The sequence below is a fragment of the Acomys minous genome, assembly GCF_964271855.1.
Source record: "Acomys minous genome assembly, chromosome: 2".
Lineage (NCBI taxonomy): Eukaryota > Metazoa > Chordata > Mammalia > Rodentia > Muridae > Acomys > Acomys minous.
The window spans coordinates 48,938,468-48,953,551 of NC_140484.1; the positions used below are offsets into that span (position 1 = coordinate 48,938,468).

General features: G+C 53.6%; 1 protein-coding gene across 6 annotated transcripts in view; it reads right to left on the reverse strand.

The window, feature by feature from the left end:
* AHNAK (AHNAK nucleoprotein) overlaps nucleotides 1–12,205 on the reverse strand; it is a 92,620-nt gene extending 80,415 nt beyond the window's left edge. For 3 of the 6 annotated variants that reach the window (XM_084773075.1, XM_084773072.1, XM_084773070.1), the window contains exons 1-4: nucleotides 12,038–12,203; nucleotides 1,338–1,441; nucleotides 798–954; nucleotides 153–340 (exon numbers count right to left, since the gene is read on the reverse strand). In XM_084773075.1, the coding sequence (XP_084629201.1) occupies nucleotides 153–340; nucleotides 798–954 (345 nt within the window). In that variant the 5' untranslated portion in view covers nucleotides 1,338–1,441; nucleotides 12,038–12,203. Of the gene's footprint in view, nucleotides 1–152; nucleotides 341–797; nucleotides 981–1,337; nucleotides 1,442–12,037 lie in introns of all 6 variants that reach the window. The other 3 variants (XM_084773074.1, XM_084773073.1, XM_084773071.1) reach the window with 3 other exon arrangements.
* Nucleotides 12,206–15,084: the final 2,879 nt, after the last annotated feature.

A 15,084-nucleotide genomic window follows, 5' to 3' on the forward strand; every position in this document is an offset into this window, starting at 1 on the left:
CACATGCCGCACACAGACAGGAAGAAAGGGGCAGAGAGAAGTCACAAGAGAACACAGAGAGATGAAAAAAGGAGAAAACTCAGGAAATGGGGCGCAAGAGGCCACCAGGGTCATGGGGAGCTCAGAGCAAAGGTGGGTCGCCAGGTACTCACCAGAACCACTTCAGAGCTGCGGGAGCTGAAGACATCCTGGGTCCAGGTCTGTCCAGGCTCGGGGGAACGGTCCCCCTTCCGGTGCAGCTTCAAGCCAACAGTGTGATGCCCCATGGTGTTCAACAGCTGGGTCACCTCACCAGACTGCAGGTTGTCAAAGTAGATGGTGGCACCCACGATCTGGTCCCCTAAGTAAGGCAGTACAAGAGTCACGTAACAACCCAGAGGTCTCAAGAAAGCACCACAACGCAACCACTGAGACTGACTTCCCTTTAGCTTCGGGCGTATCACGCAGACACGGCATTGCCCACTCATTGTACAGACCAGGAAACTGGCTGGAAAAGCCGATTGTTTTACACATAGTTGCAGAGATGGCAAGGAGAGCAGGATCAGAGAGATCTAAAGATGAGGTCGGTCTCCCAGACCCCACATGACCTCAGCCTCCTCTGGGATTCGCAAGAAAGACCCAGAGTCGGGAGGAAGGACAGGGCTTGCGTTCTGGCCGTCCTTATGCTGTAGGACCCAGGCCTTCCACAGCCATTTGGTCATTTCTGCCTGCTCCCCCACCCCCCCGCCTCCCGCCCCTGCCTCCCACCCTTCCCTCCCTCACCCCCAGTGCCCAGTCACTACGCTGGGGAGACTCACCCTCCTTGACCACCCCGGTGCGGGCCGCGGGGGAATTCTGCACCACCTCCTGTACAAAGACTCCATCGTCCCTCTGGGCAATGGTGAGCCCGTGGGAGCCACTTCCCTGCCAGTTAGGCAGCAGTAGCTCCCGTGTTGTCTCCTCCTCCTTCTCCATCTGGGATGAGGTGAAGACACAGAGCTCTGGTCACGGGGATGTGGAGGGCAGAAAGGCATGAGAAAACCAGAAATCTTTGGCATTGTGCACATGCAGGGAAGGGAGCCCACGCTCCATGCACCTGCTCCCTCAGCTCTGGCTCACTGGCCAAGTGTGTGTGTGTGTGTGTGAGAGAGAGAGAGAGAGGAGAGAGAGAGAGAGAGAGAGAGAGAGAGAGAGAGAGAGAGAGAGAGAGAGAGAGATCTCATGTTGTTCCACTGAAGTTCTCCCAATGTACCACAGAGAAGATAGAAATGGGGTAACTGGCCAGTTCCAAATGCCACACCGTGTGCCCAGCACCCCCATCCTAACCTCCATTCCTCTGCACCATCCCATCTACTGACCTTTGCAGGACTCTATTCAGAAGCAAACGCCTTGCCAGGAGCCCGCCCTCCTCCTTCTCTTCCGGTATCAGTCTCTCTCCTGTTGGGAATCTCGGTCACACAACCTAGGAAAAATTTCACCACGATATTTACACTCGGCTTCTCAAAACCTCAGTACCCTGCCACCCAAATGGTAGATGGATTCCGCTCCCCACTACCGTAGGCAGCTATGTGACTCTGAGGCCTGATGCTACCGAAAATAAGGTTAAAGGAAACCAGACAAAGTCTCCAACGCTGACCGCGTCCCTCCTAGCTATAGGACTTCTTACCAAAGACACTTGATCTCCCTGAGCCAATGTCCCCTTGTCTGTGAGCATGGAAATAGGAAGAGTTCCGTGCAAGTGGAAAGAACAGAAGACAACAGCTAGTCCACAGAGGTTCCACAAAATGCCCGTGTTCATCAGCCTCTGGAATAGCTGGTCCCGCTTTGCAAGCAGAGAGATGGAAACTCTGATAGGCCCCGTTTGCCTGGACCGCACACAAAGAAAGTGAGGATGCTGAGGCCAGGCCTTAGCCTGTCCTCTCTGGGTCTTCCCCCTCTGCCACATGGGGTGTCCTCCACCTCAGTGACAGTGACTCCGTTTACTCTCTCTAGCTGTACCCTCAGGACCAAAAGGAGCCCTTACTAGCTGGAAGCTCCAGAAGCCATGCTCCTGATAGTGGCTTAAACAAAGACAATCCCAACTCCACAAGGCTCCCAAAGCCAAAAGGCTGCAGCTGAGGCCAGCTGAGGCCAGCTGAGGCCCATGGTGAGTCAGGGCCCAGAGGGCTGCCCACACTGGGCTCTAAGCCAGCACCATAGGTAAAGACATCCCTCCTTGCCACAGGACGAGAGTAATCAGCTGCAGAGGTACCCTAGGAAGGCACCCGGCAGGATGGGGGTGAACTGTGGCCACCCACACAACATGGCACTGGCAGCCATCTAAATCGTACCCGTGAAATTGTGTGAGGGACTCCAAAAATGGTGGTGAACCTCACCCAAGGCCCCACCCTGAAACTATGTACACTCAGAAAATAGTCAGCCAATCGATAAATATATGCATACTGATCACCTCCTCTATGTCCGAGTCTGTACTAGATGCTGCGAAGGATATCAGCCAGAGACAAACACTGCATTATATTGTCACCTCCCATCACTCAGGCATCCTCTAGACACTTATTGAATGCACTTCCTGTGCCAGATATGGAAATGTTAAGCAAGGGACTCTGGGTGTGACCAGCTGGGGTCCACAACACTCTGAAAGTCTTAAGACACATCTCGGAGAGCGAAATACAAATGAGGCTTCCAAGGTGCAGCTGGAGTCGGCCTCGAGCTCTCAGGGCTCCGTGGTACTCAGCAGGTCCAGTCTCAGGCAGAAACCAACATGGACAGAAGATAAAGACAAAGATAAACCCTAGAGCGCCACACCCGTTCTCAAGCTCGACAAACTCATAAATGCAGTGTTTATCACGGACCTACTTGACAACACAGGTGCTGGCTGGAGTGTGAGCGAGGACAGGAGAGAGGCCTGCTGGCACAGGCCTGAGCTAGGGGAAACACCCCCTCCCTTCCAGCAGGCAGGAGAGGCTGACTCTTTCCAACTTGAAACTGGACCCCTCTCTCTGCCCCTGTCCCCGGACCAACCCTGAGAAGCCAGCCCGAAAGACAGAAGCCAGGCAGAAGCAGGGGAGTGAAAGTCTTTAGCTCACATATCTAAAAAAAAAATGAAGCCACCCCCTTCAGGTTTCCCCAGTACCCCTGTCTTCCTCCTTGTACAGGGCCCCTTGCTCAGCCAAGCTTCCTGGTGCTGAGCCAGCAGAGGAGAAAGAGCCAGCTCACTCTCACCCACATGGTGGCCCCACCCTTCTCCCCCCCCCCTTCCATGGTGAGTCACTGCAGTCTGCAGCAGCAACAGCTCCAGACATGCACAGGGTCACGCCTAAAACCTAGTAATGCAGTGCCTCATAGGCCGGGCCCCCAAGCGCCAGAGGGGCTAGGACTTCTCTAGATTAAAGCTTAGGACAAGGGCCTTAAGATGCAAAAAGTACTGAGACCCAACGTGAACTTGCTATACGCTTCACTCAGCAGGCTACTGAGAGAAGTCATTCTGAAAAATCTCTCACCCACTGCAAACAGACTCATGCTACAAGTTGGCCCCACCCCGGTGGGCCTGCCAAGCACCTGTCTTCCCTGCCATTGGCCAAGAAGGACTCCCTTCTCACCAGACCTGGCCCTAAAAAGACATGGGAGGCATACGATAGATGCGATAGATGCGAGGCCATGGTGGCAGCTGCCTTGTTTTCTGCATCTGGGCCGCAGCTCTTGGTCTGTTCTCCACCTGTTGCCCATCCAGATGTTCCTCTCTCTCCTCCCACACACAGTTAGGTTAACTCAGGCCTCCACGGAAATCCAAAAAGTCTTTGGAAGTTGGGGGACAATTCAGTCACTCATCGCACGCCTTTGGGGCTTAAAGATAGTCAAACGTGTGCTGTTAACACAGTAGCCACATGTGACCACTTAAATTTAAATAGGTTAGCCTGGCGTGGCGGCACACACCTATAATGCCAGCACTCCGGAGGGCAAGCAGCAAGATCAAGAGGTGGATAGCCTGAGCTACAGCACAAGTTCAGCGCCAGCCTGGGCTACATGACAGCCTGCCTCCAAAAGCCAAAATTAAAATAATCTTAGGCAGATAGTTAAATTATTGTGGTTCTCCCCCTTCCTGCCCCGCAGCCCCTCCCCTGGGGAGGGGGGAGGGGGAGGGGAGGGGGGGGACATGAGAGATGACTCAGTGTTTAGGAATGTTTGCTGCTCTTCCAGAGAACCCGAGTTCAGTTCCCAGCAGCCATGTCAAGTGGCTCACCGCCACCTACGACTCCAGCTCCAGGGGATCCTATGCCCTGTAGCTTCCCCGTAGACCCCCACATATGTGTCACACACTCTCACACAGGCCCATATGTATGTATGTGTATATATATATATATATATATATGCACCTAAACAACTTTAAATTATTTCTAAATGGGTGTGTTCGTACGTATGTGCATGTGTGTACATGACCGCAGGTGCCCATGAGGCCAGGGGTGTCAAATTCCCATGGAACTGGAATTACAGGGTTGTAAGTGGCCCAATGTGGGTGCTGGGTACCAAATTTGGGTGCTGGGAAAGACTAGTACTCACTCTTAAACACCAAGCCATCTCTCCAACCCTGTGGGGGTCTTTTGTTTTTTTAGATTTTTGGTTTTGTTTGTTTTGGGTTTTGGGGAGGTTGGTTTGGTTTGGATTAGTTTGGTTTTTCCAAGACAGGGGTTTCTCTGTGTAGCCTTGGACTCACTTTGTAGACCAGGCTGGCCTCAGACTCACAGAGAGATCTGCCAGCCTCTGCGTCCCTAAGTACTGGGATTACAGGGCGCCCACCACCACGCCCAGCTGTTTTTTAGTTTTCTGAGACAGGGTCTCATATTCTCCAGGCCGACATCAGACTTGCTGAGTAGCTGAGAACAACCCTGAACTTCCTGAGCCTCCTGCCCACCCACCCCCACCCCCACGCCCGCTGCTGCCTTCTGAGTTCTGAGGTTTCAAAGCTGTGCCACCATACCCAGCTCAAAGTTAAAAACGTAATTCCTCCAGCTACATTATAGGTACCCAGCAGCCACTGGCACAATTACACAACAAGGACATGCAAAAACTCTCCCTTACAGTAGCAGTCTAGAAGACAGTACTGGCTGCTGCTCCAGTACAGGGAAAAGAAGGCTCACAGAGGCTGAAATAGGGAGGCAGTGAGAGCCTGGAACCCAGGCCTGCTGCCTCCAGTCCTGTGTCCCAATAGAGATGGGCGCCGCATGCAGAACCCCTGAGCAGAAGGCTGCTTGCAGGACAGATGAGGAGTGAGGTACTGACGGGTGCTCTAGGTAAAGAACAGAAAGGATGCAGGGATGGAGCACAATTCCAGCCAAATGCCACGTCAGAATGCAACTCAAAATCGCAAAAAACGCATGCAGCCACAAGGCTCTGCCTAGGCCTGCTACCATACTGAGCAGATCCAGAGGGTGTCCAAAAACAGAAAGCAGAAAGTCCCTGCCAAGGGTGACCTCCAGAAGAGCATTCTCTCCTCCCGTCATCAGGGAGAGACCTTCTCCCTCCACAGGTGAGAGAGCTCGGGGCAGTTGCCACTGCAGATACAGAAAGCCATCATCTACACCAAGATGACAGGATCGATCTCTCTCTCTCTCTCTCTCTCTCTCTCTCTCTCTCTCTCTCTCTCTCTCACACACACACACACACACACACACACACATACACACACATACACACACACACACACACACACACACACACACACACACACACACACACGCCCTAAGGCCTCAATAGCTGAACTCACCAAACCTGAAGAGAAGCCCCACACCAGAAGGACACATAGAGCGGTCCTGCCTAGCACAATCTGCACACAGAAGGGGAGGGAGGACCTCAGTGACCGAGCCTTCCACATGCCCTCACCAACCTGCTGTACACATGAGGCTAGGACAAGCAGTTTCCGTCCCAAGAGCATAATGACTCACAGCTAGGATTAGAGATCTCTCACAGAGGGAAAAGCCCCCGACACTCATAACCAGGTGAGGGGTTGGATAGTCATAGAGGAAAGACACACCCAGGGTGATATACTGTCATAAACACTCCCCAAAGAGGAAGAGAAAGCTGCGCCATGAAGGAAACGCCACCATCGACAGTTAGGAAAAACTGCAAAACATTGCAGGCCAGGACTGTGCTGCTCACGTGCCATGCTTAGGGTCTGAACTCAAGTACAATCCTGGAGAGAAAGGATTAACAACATAACTTTAGCAATACGGAGAAAGGCCCCAATCCAACAGTCTTCACCCAAGCAGAGAGACCAACACACACACACATATATAGGATGAGACCCGTGAGAAACCACAAAGGAAGACCCGAAAGGGAAGCACACAGAAGCCAGGCCTGTGCTGGAGCAGGAGCAGGTGAGCCAGAGGGGAGTAGCCAGCAGAAAAGGGAGCGAAGCCTCCCCCTCTCGTGGCCACCCCAGCATCATGACCACCCCTCCTAGGCAGAGTTGTAGGCACCAGGAGACCTTTGATCCCGGGTCTCTTTAAGGCTGGGTCCCCAAGGGTCAGGAATTACAAGCTCCCAAAAACCTGAACTCTGGGCCCAGGGGTCCCGCTCAAACTAAGGCACCAGCCAAGGGCAATACAGGCCGTAAACTTTAAACCACTACCCAGATCTAGCCAATGGTCAGAACATTCTCCACAGTTGAGTGGAGAGTGGGATATGACTTTCTCACATACTCTGGTGCCTCACATTTGACCATGTCCCCTGGATGGGGAGACCTGGTGGCACTCAGAGGAAGGACAGCAGGTTACCAAGAAGAGACTTGATACCCTATGAGCATATACAGGGGGAGGTAATCCCCCTCAGGAACAGTCATAGGGGAGGGGAATAAGGGGAAAATAGGAGGAAGGGAAGAATGGGAGGATACAAGGGATGGGATAACCATTGAGATGTAACAAGAATAAATTAATTTAAAAAAATAAAAATAAAAAAATTTTTTTAAAAACCTGAACTCTCCAGAACCTAGAGATGTTTTTTTTTCTTCCTAGCATTTCACCTGAGTTTGATCAACAGAACCCACGTGGTAAAAGAAGAGAATTCACTCCTGCAAGTTGTCCTCAAACATTTACACATGTGCCACAGCACCAGGATGCACACACGCGCGCGTCCACAGAAACACATTTATAACAAAACTAGAGAAACAGTGGTTTCGCAGAGACAGGTATAACGGTTGCACGTTTAAAAGCCCAACGCTTAAGCAGGGGAGCCAGGAGGATCACTGCAAGCTCCAGCCCATCCTGGGCTACATAATGACTTCAAGGATAGCCTCGACTACATGGGATCCTCTCAAAACAGACAAACAAATAACTTCACAGGGATGGACCTTGTGTGCCAAGCCACTTATAATCCTCATGAGGCTAAGACAGGAATATCTAAAGTTTTAGGCAACCGAGGCTACTTAAGTAAATGTGACAAGGGCACCTTCCACTTTGGGAGGGAACAATCAAAGAAAAGTAGACCACAAGACACCTGCATACTGGAGAGATGTTCAGAGAAACACATAAGGGGAAAGACACACATACACACACACACACACACACACACACACACACACACGCCCCGCAGAAGCACACAGAGACCCTTGTCAGTCTGATCTCCCACCCTTCCCAGCTCAGGCAGTCCCCTGCCATAAGCTTTATTGGCTCACAGCAGGTGCTGCCACCTGTTCACTTCGTACTCAGGCCCCTGAGTGTGCAAGCCTGGGTGTGCGTGCACCTTCCTCTCTGTGTGTGCACCTGCGAGGGTTAGGCCACGCTACCGAGCCCTGAAGAAGGGAAATGGGACTGACCCAGCCCACAGCTACCATGAGGAAGTTTTCGCAGCCTCCTCACTCTAGCCCCCCTCCCCATCAGCATTTCCCCAGCATGCTGGAGTTTTTGCTTATTGACCTCTGGAGCAGTCATAACCAACCAGCCCCGTGACTGCATCCTGATTTCCACCTCCACTTCTGTCTGGCCACAAGTCTCAAAGCTCTAAACTCTCACTTCCAGCGGGAAGGGAGAGTCCCTCTCCCTCCCCTAGCCAGGGGACTCTCCACCTCTCCTAATGAGAGAGTCTGAGCATAGCATATTACCCAGTGGGAAGTTCCTCATCAGGACACAACTGGCCTTAGACAGGACAGATGGGATTAAGAAGCCAACTTTGAGGACAGTGTCCTGTGGTTGGGAAATCAGGAGAAGTATGTTGAGTTGCCTGGGGTGGGGGGGGAGGGTAAGATTACAGTTTAGACGACTCCCTGTGCCCCACCCAGCTCCCTGGTAGATGCTGCGTGTTCGCCCCCTAGTGGTCAGGCCAAGTAGCAAAAAGACTCAGAGCCAGGTTTTCAAACAGCACTGCAACGCCGCCGCCACCAGCACCACCACCCCCACCCTAGCGAGGACACGTAGCCAGGATCAGCTCCAGGCACTTCCTCTTCCCTCCAGAACCTCCGCTCCAGCCCCCAGGGACCAGGCAGGATGCCGCTCCCTGACAGGCTGTGTGCAACGCTTTGCCCAGTTCAACGTCCATCTGTGGCAGCCCCCTGTCCTTCTTCAGGGCCTCTGGACACAAACTTCAAGGCCTGGACCTATGCAGGATGGAGGAGCTCACTTCAGTCCATAACTGCAGTCTCTGTACCCTGACGTGGACCTTCCACCCTAGAGCAGTCAGGCATGGTCTCTACCCTCCAAGTCCCAGGAGGCCAAGAAAGGTGACACATCCAAGCTTACTACAGTGTGAGGGCCCCGTGAACAGCCAACAGGACATCCTCTCACAGGCACTAAGACAAACTTCAGTGAAAGACACAGAGACTCAAGGCCACAGTCAAACACATGCCCAATCATTTGAGCTTTAGCCCCGGTGGGAACTGAGGCTAGGAGAAAGTGGGGGGGGGGGGTGCATCATCGAAGCACACACAGACCTTTCTGCAGAAACATTCTGTGACACCCGCCCCTACACTGGCACTTCTTGGACACACCCAGACATGGATGATACTATGATCAGGGAAGCTTTGGAAGCCAGCCACATGGTCCAGTGGTCAAATCCAGGAACTGCAAGTCCCTGGGAGCCTGGCTGAAGCCGGTCAGCTCATCCCTGTGGCCCAAGTGCACCGCACATTCTTAACTGGCAGCCACCTCCCTTCCTCTAACCCAAGTAAGGACAAGCACGTGGCCAGCCCAGCCGCAAGGAAAGAAACTTGGGGGTGTCCAGGCAAAGATCCCTTCAGAAGTCAGACAAGCTCTCCCAGTCTGCCTCTCTCGTCTGTCTCCAGGCAGTTCCCAAGTTCTGAAAAAGGTAGTGACCACACCCCAGTGCCCTACACACTCGTCCACCTCCACAGCTTTAACCCCAACCCCTCAAACCAGCTCCTCAGGCTCAGAGTGGTGCGCTCTGCCAGAATCTGACAGGCAGTTCCAAGTGGAGCAGAAGAGTGGGGCCTAGCACTGCTCTGAACCTCTAAGCAGAGCCTCCCTGGGCCCCATTGCTCCTCCTCTGCCCTTGACTAATGCTCCCCTTCTTCTTCCACACAGCTCCTCGGTCCACTCTCTCACCTGTCCTTTTCTGGACCTAGAGCTGTGGGGTGCTGGGCCAAGACCCTTTGCATCGCTGCTGACCTCCATATAATTGGCACTAAGCCTTGAATGACTCACCTGTCTCCCCAAACGTCCTGGTTCTCTTAGCTATGGCCCTTTGCGTAATCTCTTAGAAACAAGGGCTTTAGAAATAGGTTCAAACGTCTTCCAGATGTCATTCCTATCAGCACCCAGCGCCCCCCGAGTCCTTTTCTAGCTCAGCTCCCATGCCCCCGGTTTCTTTCCCATACTGCCTTGCCCCATAACTCAGCTCAGAGCAAGGAAGTGGTCCTCAGATGAGGAGTTCCCTTCTACCCTCACATCTGCACAGTCCACAGACCAGATACAGGACTAGCCCTCATAGCTTCTCAAGGTGAAAAAAGAAAGCTACTGGTTCATTCCAATTGGGAAGGGAAAAGAGACCCACCTCCCCACAGGAGCAAAGCAGCTCTACCCACCTCAGGGTGGTGTAGAGACCCTTAACCTGTCCCCAAGGCATCTTCCTGTCTGCCCTCCCTCTCCCATGCTGTCCTCACCTATGAGGACGGCCACCAGCTGAATCACTGGATCCCATGAACTCAGCCCAACGTCTAGCATATGTCAAGTTGCTGTTAGGAAAAGGGTGCGGTAAGATGGTCTCTACCACCGAAGCTGCATTTTAAGGGCAGACTGTTTCAAAACCATTTGAGGGGAGTCCAGCAGTGTTCTCGAGACAGAAGTAGACCTCTGGGTCCTTTTTCTCCTGGGAACTCCCAGGTCACTCACTCCTCAAGGATCCCAACTACCTCTGGAAGATTTTCTACAAATCCCTTCCACAGAATAGTACCAGCACCCTGGGAGCACCTCCTGCCCTCAGAGACAGCTCAGGGCCACACCCTGCCAAACTAGAGTGCCAACCCAGGCACCATGTGTGCAAATCTTCTGTGGTCACCTTGTGCAGAAGTAACTGAGTGTGCAGGCAGAGAGAGAGAGAGAGAGAGAGAGAGAGAGAGAGAGAGAGAGAGGAGGGGTAGGGGTGGGGAGGAGGGACCACACACACACACACACACACACACACACACACACACACCACGAACACTCCACGTTGTCACTGCTCAGTCTGAGTTGTGGGATATCCCTGGGTCCCCCCCCCTCCTAATAGTCTTCCAATGCTCACCGCCAAGTAAAGCTAGTCCTTCTGCCAACCCAGTGCCAACAAGGGTCTGTGTCCCAAAACCCGCCCTGGCACTGCAAGAGGCTCTCACCAGAGGAGGCCTATGTCCTCGCACACTGCACATCCCCTCCCTGCATGGGAAAGCCTTACATAACACAGCTCTCTGCACACACCCTAAGCACACTGCCTTTCCAACCCCACAGCAGGATCTCGCCCACCCCCACCCCCACCCCCGCCCTCTCCGCTGGCGCGCACTGCAAAAGTGGAGGGTTCCAGAGAGAGCAGTGAAGTCCTTCACCTACGCCCGGCGCTCCGGCCCCCACCGCCCCTTTCCCCCTTCCCTTTGCCCCTCACCACTCCCCCCCCCCCCGCCTCGAATTCTGGTTTGAATTAGTCACCGGCTCCAACCACTACATTCCTCAGGCTGCTGGCATCCAGCCAGGCGCTGGGGCGGGGGCCATCCCGCCCGGACGAGTTTGAGAGTGGGGTGGGGTAGGGAGAAAAGCACCGCCTCCGCCTCTAGAAGGAGCAAGGGAGGTACTGGGGACTGAGCAGATTGCATAGCCCCCTCCCCGCCCACCCCAGCGTAGGAATCTCCCTAATTATGCCCCCACACACACACACCCCTATTCCCACCCATCCTGCATGGAGGCGCACACAAACTTCCAGCCTCCGACGCCCTAGAGGAAGAAGGGAGCTTTCTGGATCTGGGAACACAGAGGGGCAAGACTAGGGCGGGGCAGCTGAAGGAGAGCTGCTGAAGGCCCCGCTGGGAGCCAGAAAGGGAGAGGCTGGTGGTACAGAGTAGGGTGGGGCTGACGGGACTCCGGACACGAAGTTCAGGGCGGAGGTGTGGGGAGCCGCGAAGGACAGCAGAGGGGGCACGCGGTGCAGGGGCGCGGGAGAGGCGGGAGAACTGCGACAGGGATCTTGGAAAACTTCTCCAGTAAACAGGGAATAGGAACCCAGCAGCGCTCTGAGCCACCGCCCCAAAGACAGGGGGTGGGACAGGGGCCATCAGGCCAGGAACGCAGAGCCTTGCAGTGCAGTTAGGACGACAGTCCGCCCGCTGGAGAAACGTAAGCGCAGCAAAGCACACTTCGAAGCGATTTTCTAACTTAGTCCAACTTGTTCCCCAACTCCGGGGAGAGATCCTCACTCCCGAAGCGCGCGACGCATCTCCTGCCCCGGCAGCCACAGGCGGCCCGGTTTGCTCCAAACGGTTGGAACCCTCGCACTGACACTACTGCAAAAGCACCTCGCCCGAGCCCTTCCCTCCCTCCGGTCACCCGTACCCTGGCCCCAGACAGCACCACCCTGCGCTTCGCCCCCCTACCTGCGGGCTCAGCCCTGGGACACAGCCATAGCCAGCGTAGGGCCCGAGGTCGCAGTGCTGAGACTGCTGGCGACGGCGAGCCCCAGTCGGGGCGGGTCTGGCAGGGCAGACAGTGCAGTCCCCGCGGCAGAGCTGCTCCAAGTGGCCGGGCCCCCGCGCGCGGAGGCGGCTCTTGTAACTCGGGCGGGTCTGCCCCGAGCTGTGAGGAGAGGGCGGGGCCGGGCGGGGCCCAAACAGGGCTGGGACCCGAGAGCGAGACCAACGCTGAAGCCACCCGAGAGTGGGCTGTTGAGGGAAGAACGCCCAGGGTGCTCAGGGTCGAGGAGTCGTCCCATCGATTGCTCCTGTCCCGGGTCTGGGTCTTCCCACTCTAGTTTAAACAGTGTGTGTGCGCGCGTGTTCACCGGCAAGAAATCCCTGGAAACACGCAGGATCAGGGGCTCACCCTCAGTTGGAATCCAGGGTCAACCCATTCTGCAGGAAGAGGCACGAAGCTCAGATGATTCAACCTCGACCTCCAGCCTCAGCATAGACCTTTGAGCTTTCTCTCAGGCTTAAACGCTCTAGTCTCTGGCCCCAGCCTCCTCTCTGTTTCCAAGCTTCTTGCAGCCGCGCCCATCTCTCGCCTTCAGACTCGCTAATCTGCTTCTACAAAACCAGACCCCAAGGACTGAAGTCACCTATCCACCACAACACTGTGCTGTTCAGCATCTGCAGAGACACTAGAGCCAGGCCTACAAGCCACTGGACGAGCCACAGAACTGCTCACCATCTTCTGTAGACCTTGTCCCCCTCGCCCCCCCCCCCGCCGCCGCCCGCCCCGTGACTTTTGGGTGTTTGGTTTTGTTTGGGGAGGGGCGCAGTCTATATAGCCCCTGTTGTCCTGGAACTGGCTAGACCTGGCTGGCCTCACAGATTCGCCTACTTCTGCCTCTTCTTCCCTGGGATTAAAAAGCATGAGCCACCATGCCCCACTAAGCTTCAGGAACCCAAAATTCGGCTTTTTTTTCTTTGTGCCCTCCTCCCCAGCCCTCCTCCTGCCCTTCTCACAGCTCTTCCCCCATCTTCCCATTTGTAAGTTGCTCGGCTCCCCAATTTACAGCCATTTCTCACAGCCACTTCTAACTATATGAGGATTTTATTAAATGCTTAATGATGGGGTTGCCGGGATCTACTGGCTACATTTCCCCCCACATACACACCTCCCTTTTTTTTTTCTTCCCCACAAGTTCTACCCTCCCTACAGATGGCCACTCAATTGCCCACTCCAGTTTCCCTTCCTTCCCAAATGCCCCCAAGAGACCTCCGGCTGGAGAACTGAGACCTTGGCTTGAGGTAGGAGCACCTTTGCTCTAAGATCATGAGTGGGCTGGGGCTGAGACCAGCCCTGCCCTGTCCTCTGAAATGGCAAACATGTTTACGGGCTAAAAATATCAGCCAAGTCTGCTGCCAGCCCTGGGGGCTGTGTCCAGGTCCAGTTACCGCACAGGGTACAGGCGGTGGGGGCAGGGAGACAACAGGAGGGAGAGGTAGACAACAGGCGCGTAATGGACGCGCCAAGATGGAGAAATGCAGGTTGAAATTCAGACAGGCATGGGCAGGTAAAGGCAGGCAGAGGACTGGCCACTAACATATTCTCTCTCTCTCCCTCTCTCTCTCTCTCTCTCTCTGTCTGTCTCTCTCTCTGTCTGTCTCTCTCTCTCTCTCTCTCTCTCTCCCTCATCCCTCTCTCCTTTCTCTCTCAACCCCACCAGACATCACAAGTGCACTGTCTGTCATAGGCTGAACCTTCGCCAAAACCCTACTCCTTTCCCAGCACTCACTAGGAGCTACATAGTGAGTTCCAGGCCACCTAGAGATACACAGTGAGGATCAGGCCTAAATACATTTCAAAACAAAACAAAACAAATCTTAGCTGGGGCCTTTAGTCCCAGCACTAAGAGCAGAGACAAGGCAGATCTTTGTGAGTTGGAGGTCAGCCTGGTCAGAAAAGTGAGTTCCAGGACAGCCTTGCCTGTCTCATAAGACACAAACAAAAACAAAACAAAACTCAAGAGATAATCTTTTTTTTTTTTTCATTTACTTATTTATTGTGTATGAACATGTGGCAGTCAGGGAACAACTTGTAGGAGTCTGTTCTCTCCTTCTACCACGTGGGTACTGGGATCAAACAGGTCATTAGGCTTGGCAGCAGCTGCCTGAGCAGGCTGAGTCATCTCCTAGGCTAGCCCTCAATTGTGACTTACTGAAACAGGGTCTTACAGTGTAGCCCAGGCTGGTCTGGAATTCACAGTGAAGGTCTGGCTGTCCTCATCTGCACAGCAAATCTGCCTCACCCTCTCAGGTGCTGAGATCACAAGTGTTCACCACACCAATAGTGTCTTTCATTCACTTTACATGCACACTCATGCATTTATTGAGCCAAGTATAGTGGTGCATACCTCTAAGCTCAGCACTCAGGAGGCAACGAGTGGCAGCTGGGTGGTGGTGGTGCGCGCCTTTAATCCCAGCACTCGGGAGGCAGAGGCAGGTGGATGGCTGTGAGTTCAAGGCCAGCCTGGTCTACAAACTGAGTCCAGCCAAGGCTACACAGAGAGACCTTGTCTTGAAAAACTAAAAAAAGAAAAAGAGGCAACAAGTGGCAACCTCTGAAAGTTTGAGACCAACCTGGGCTACATATTGAGGCTCTATCAATATATAAATAGCATTTATTTCATCTCTTAAGCATAGACCAAGAATAAAAGTATTCTGCAATCCTACAAACCAGGTAATCCCTGTTGACAATTTAAAAAAAAAAAAAAAAAGCAATGCCTCCGTAATGATGAAGGGTATTTGCTAGGTGTTATTTTTGGTTTTTTTGTGTACTAAGAATTGAACCCAAAGCCTTTTACATGAAAAATGAAAACTGTCCCATTGAGCTGTGTCCCAGTCCTTGAAATTTAAGCAATATAGAGAGACAGAACCGGAAAAGGTATGTTTCTGCCTAGTGCGGCGGCACATTCTTATGTCTGGACCCACCCCTAGGAATCAGGGTCATCTGAGACCTT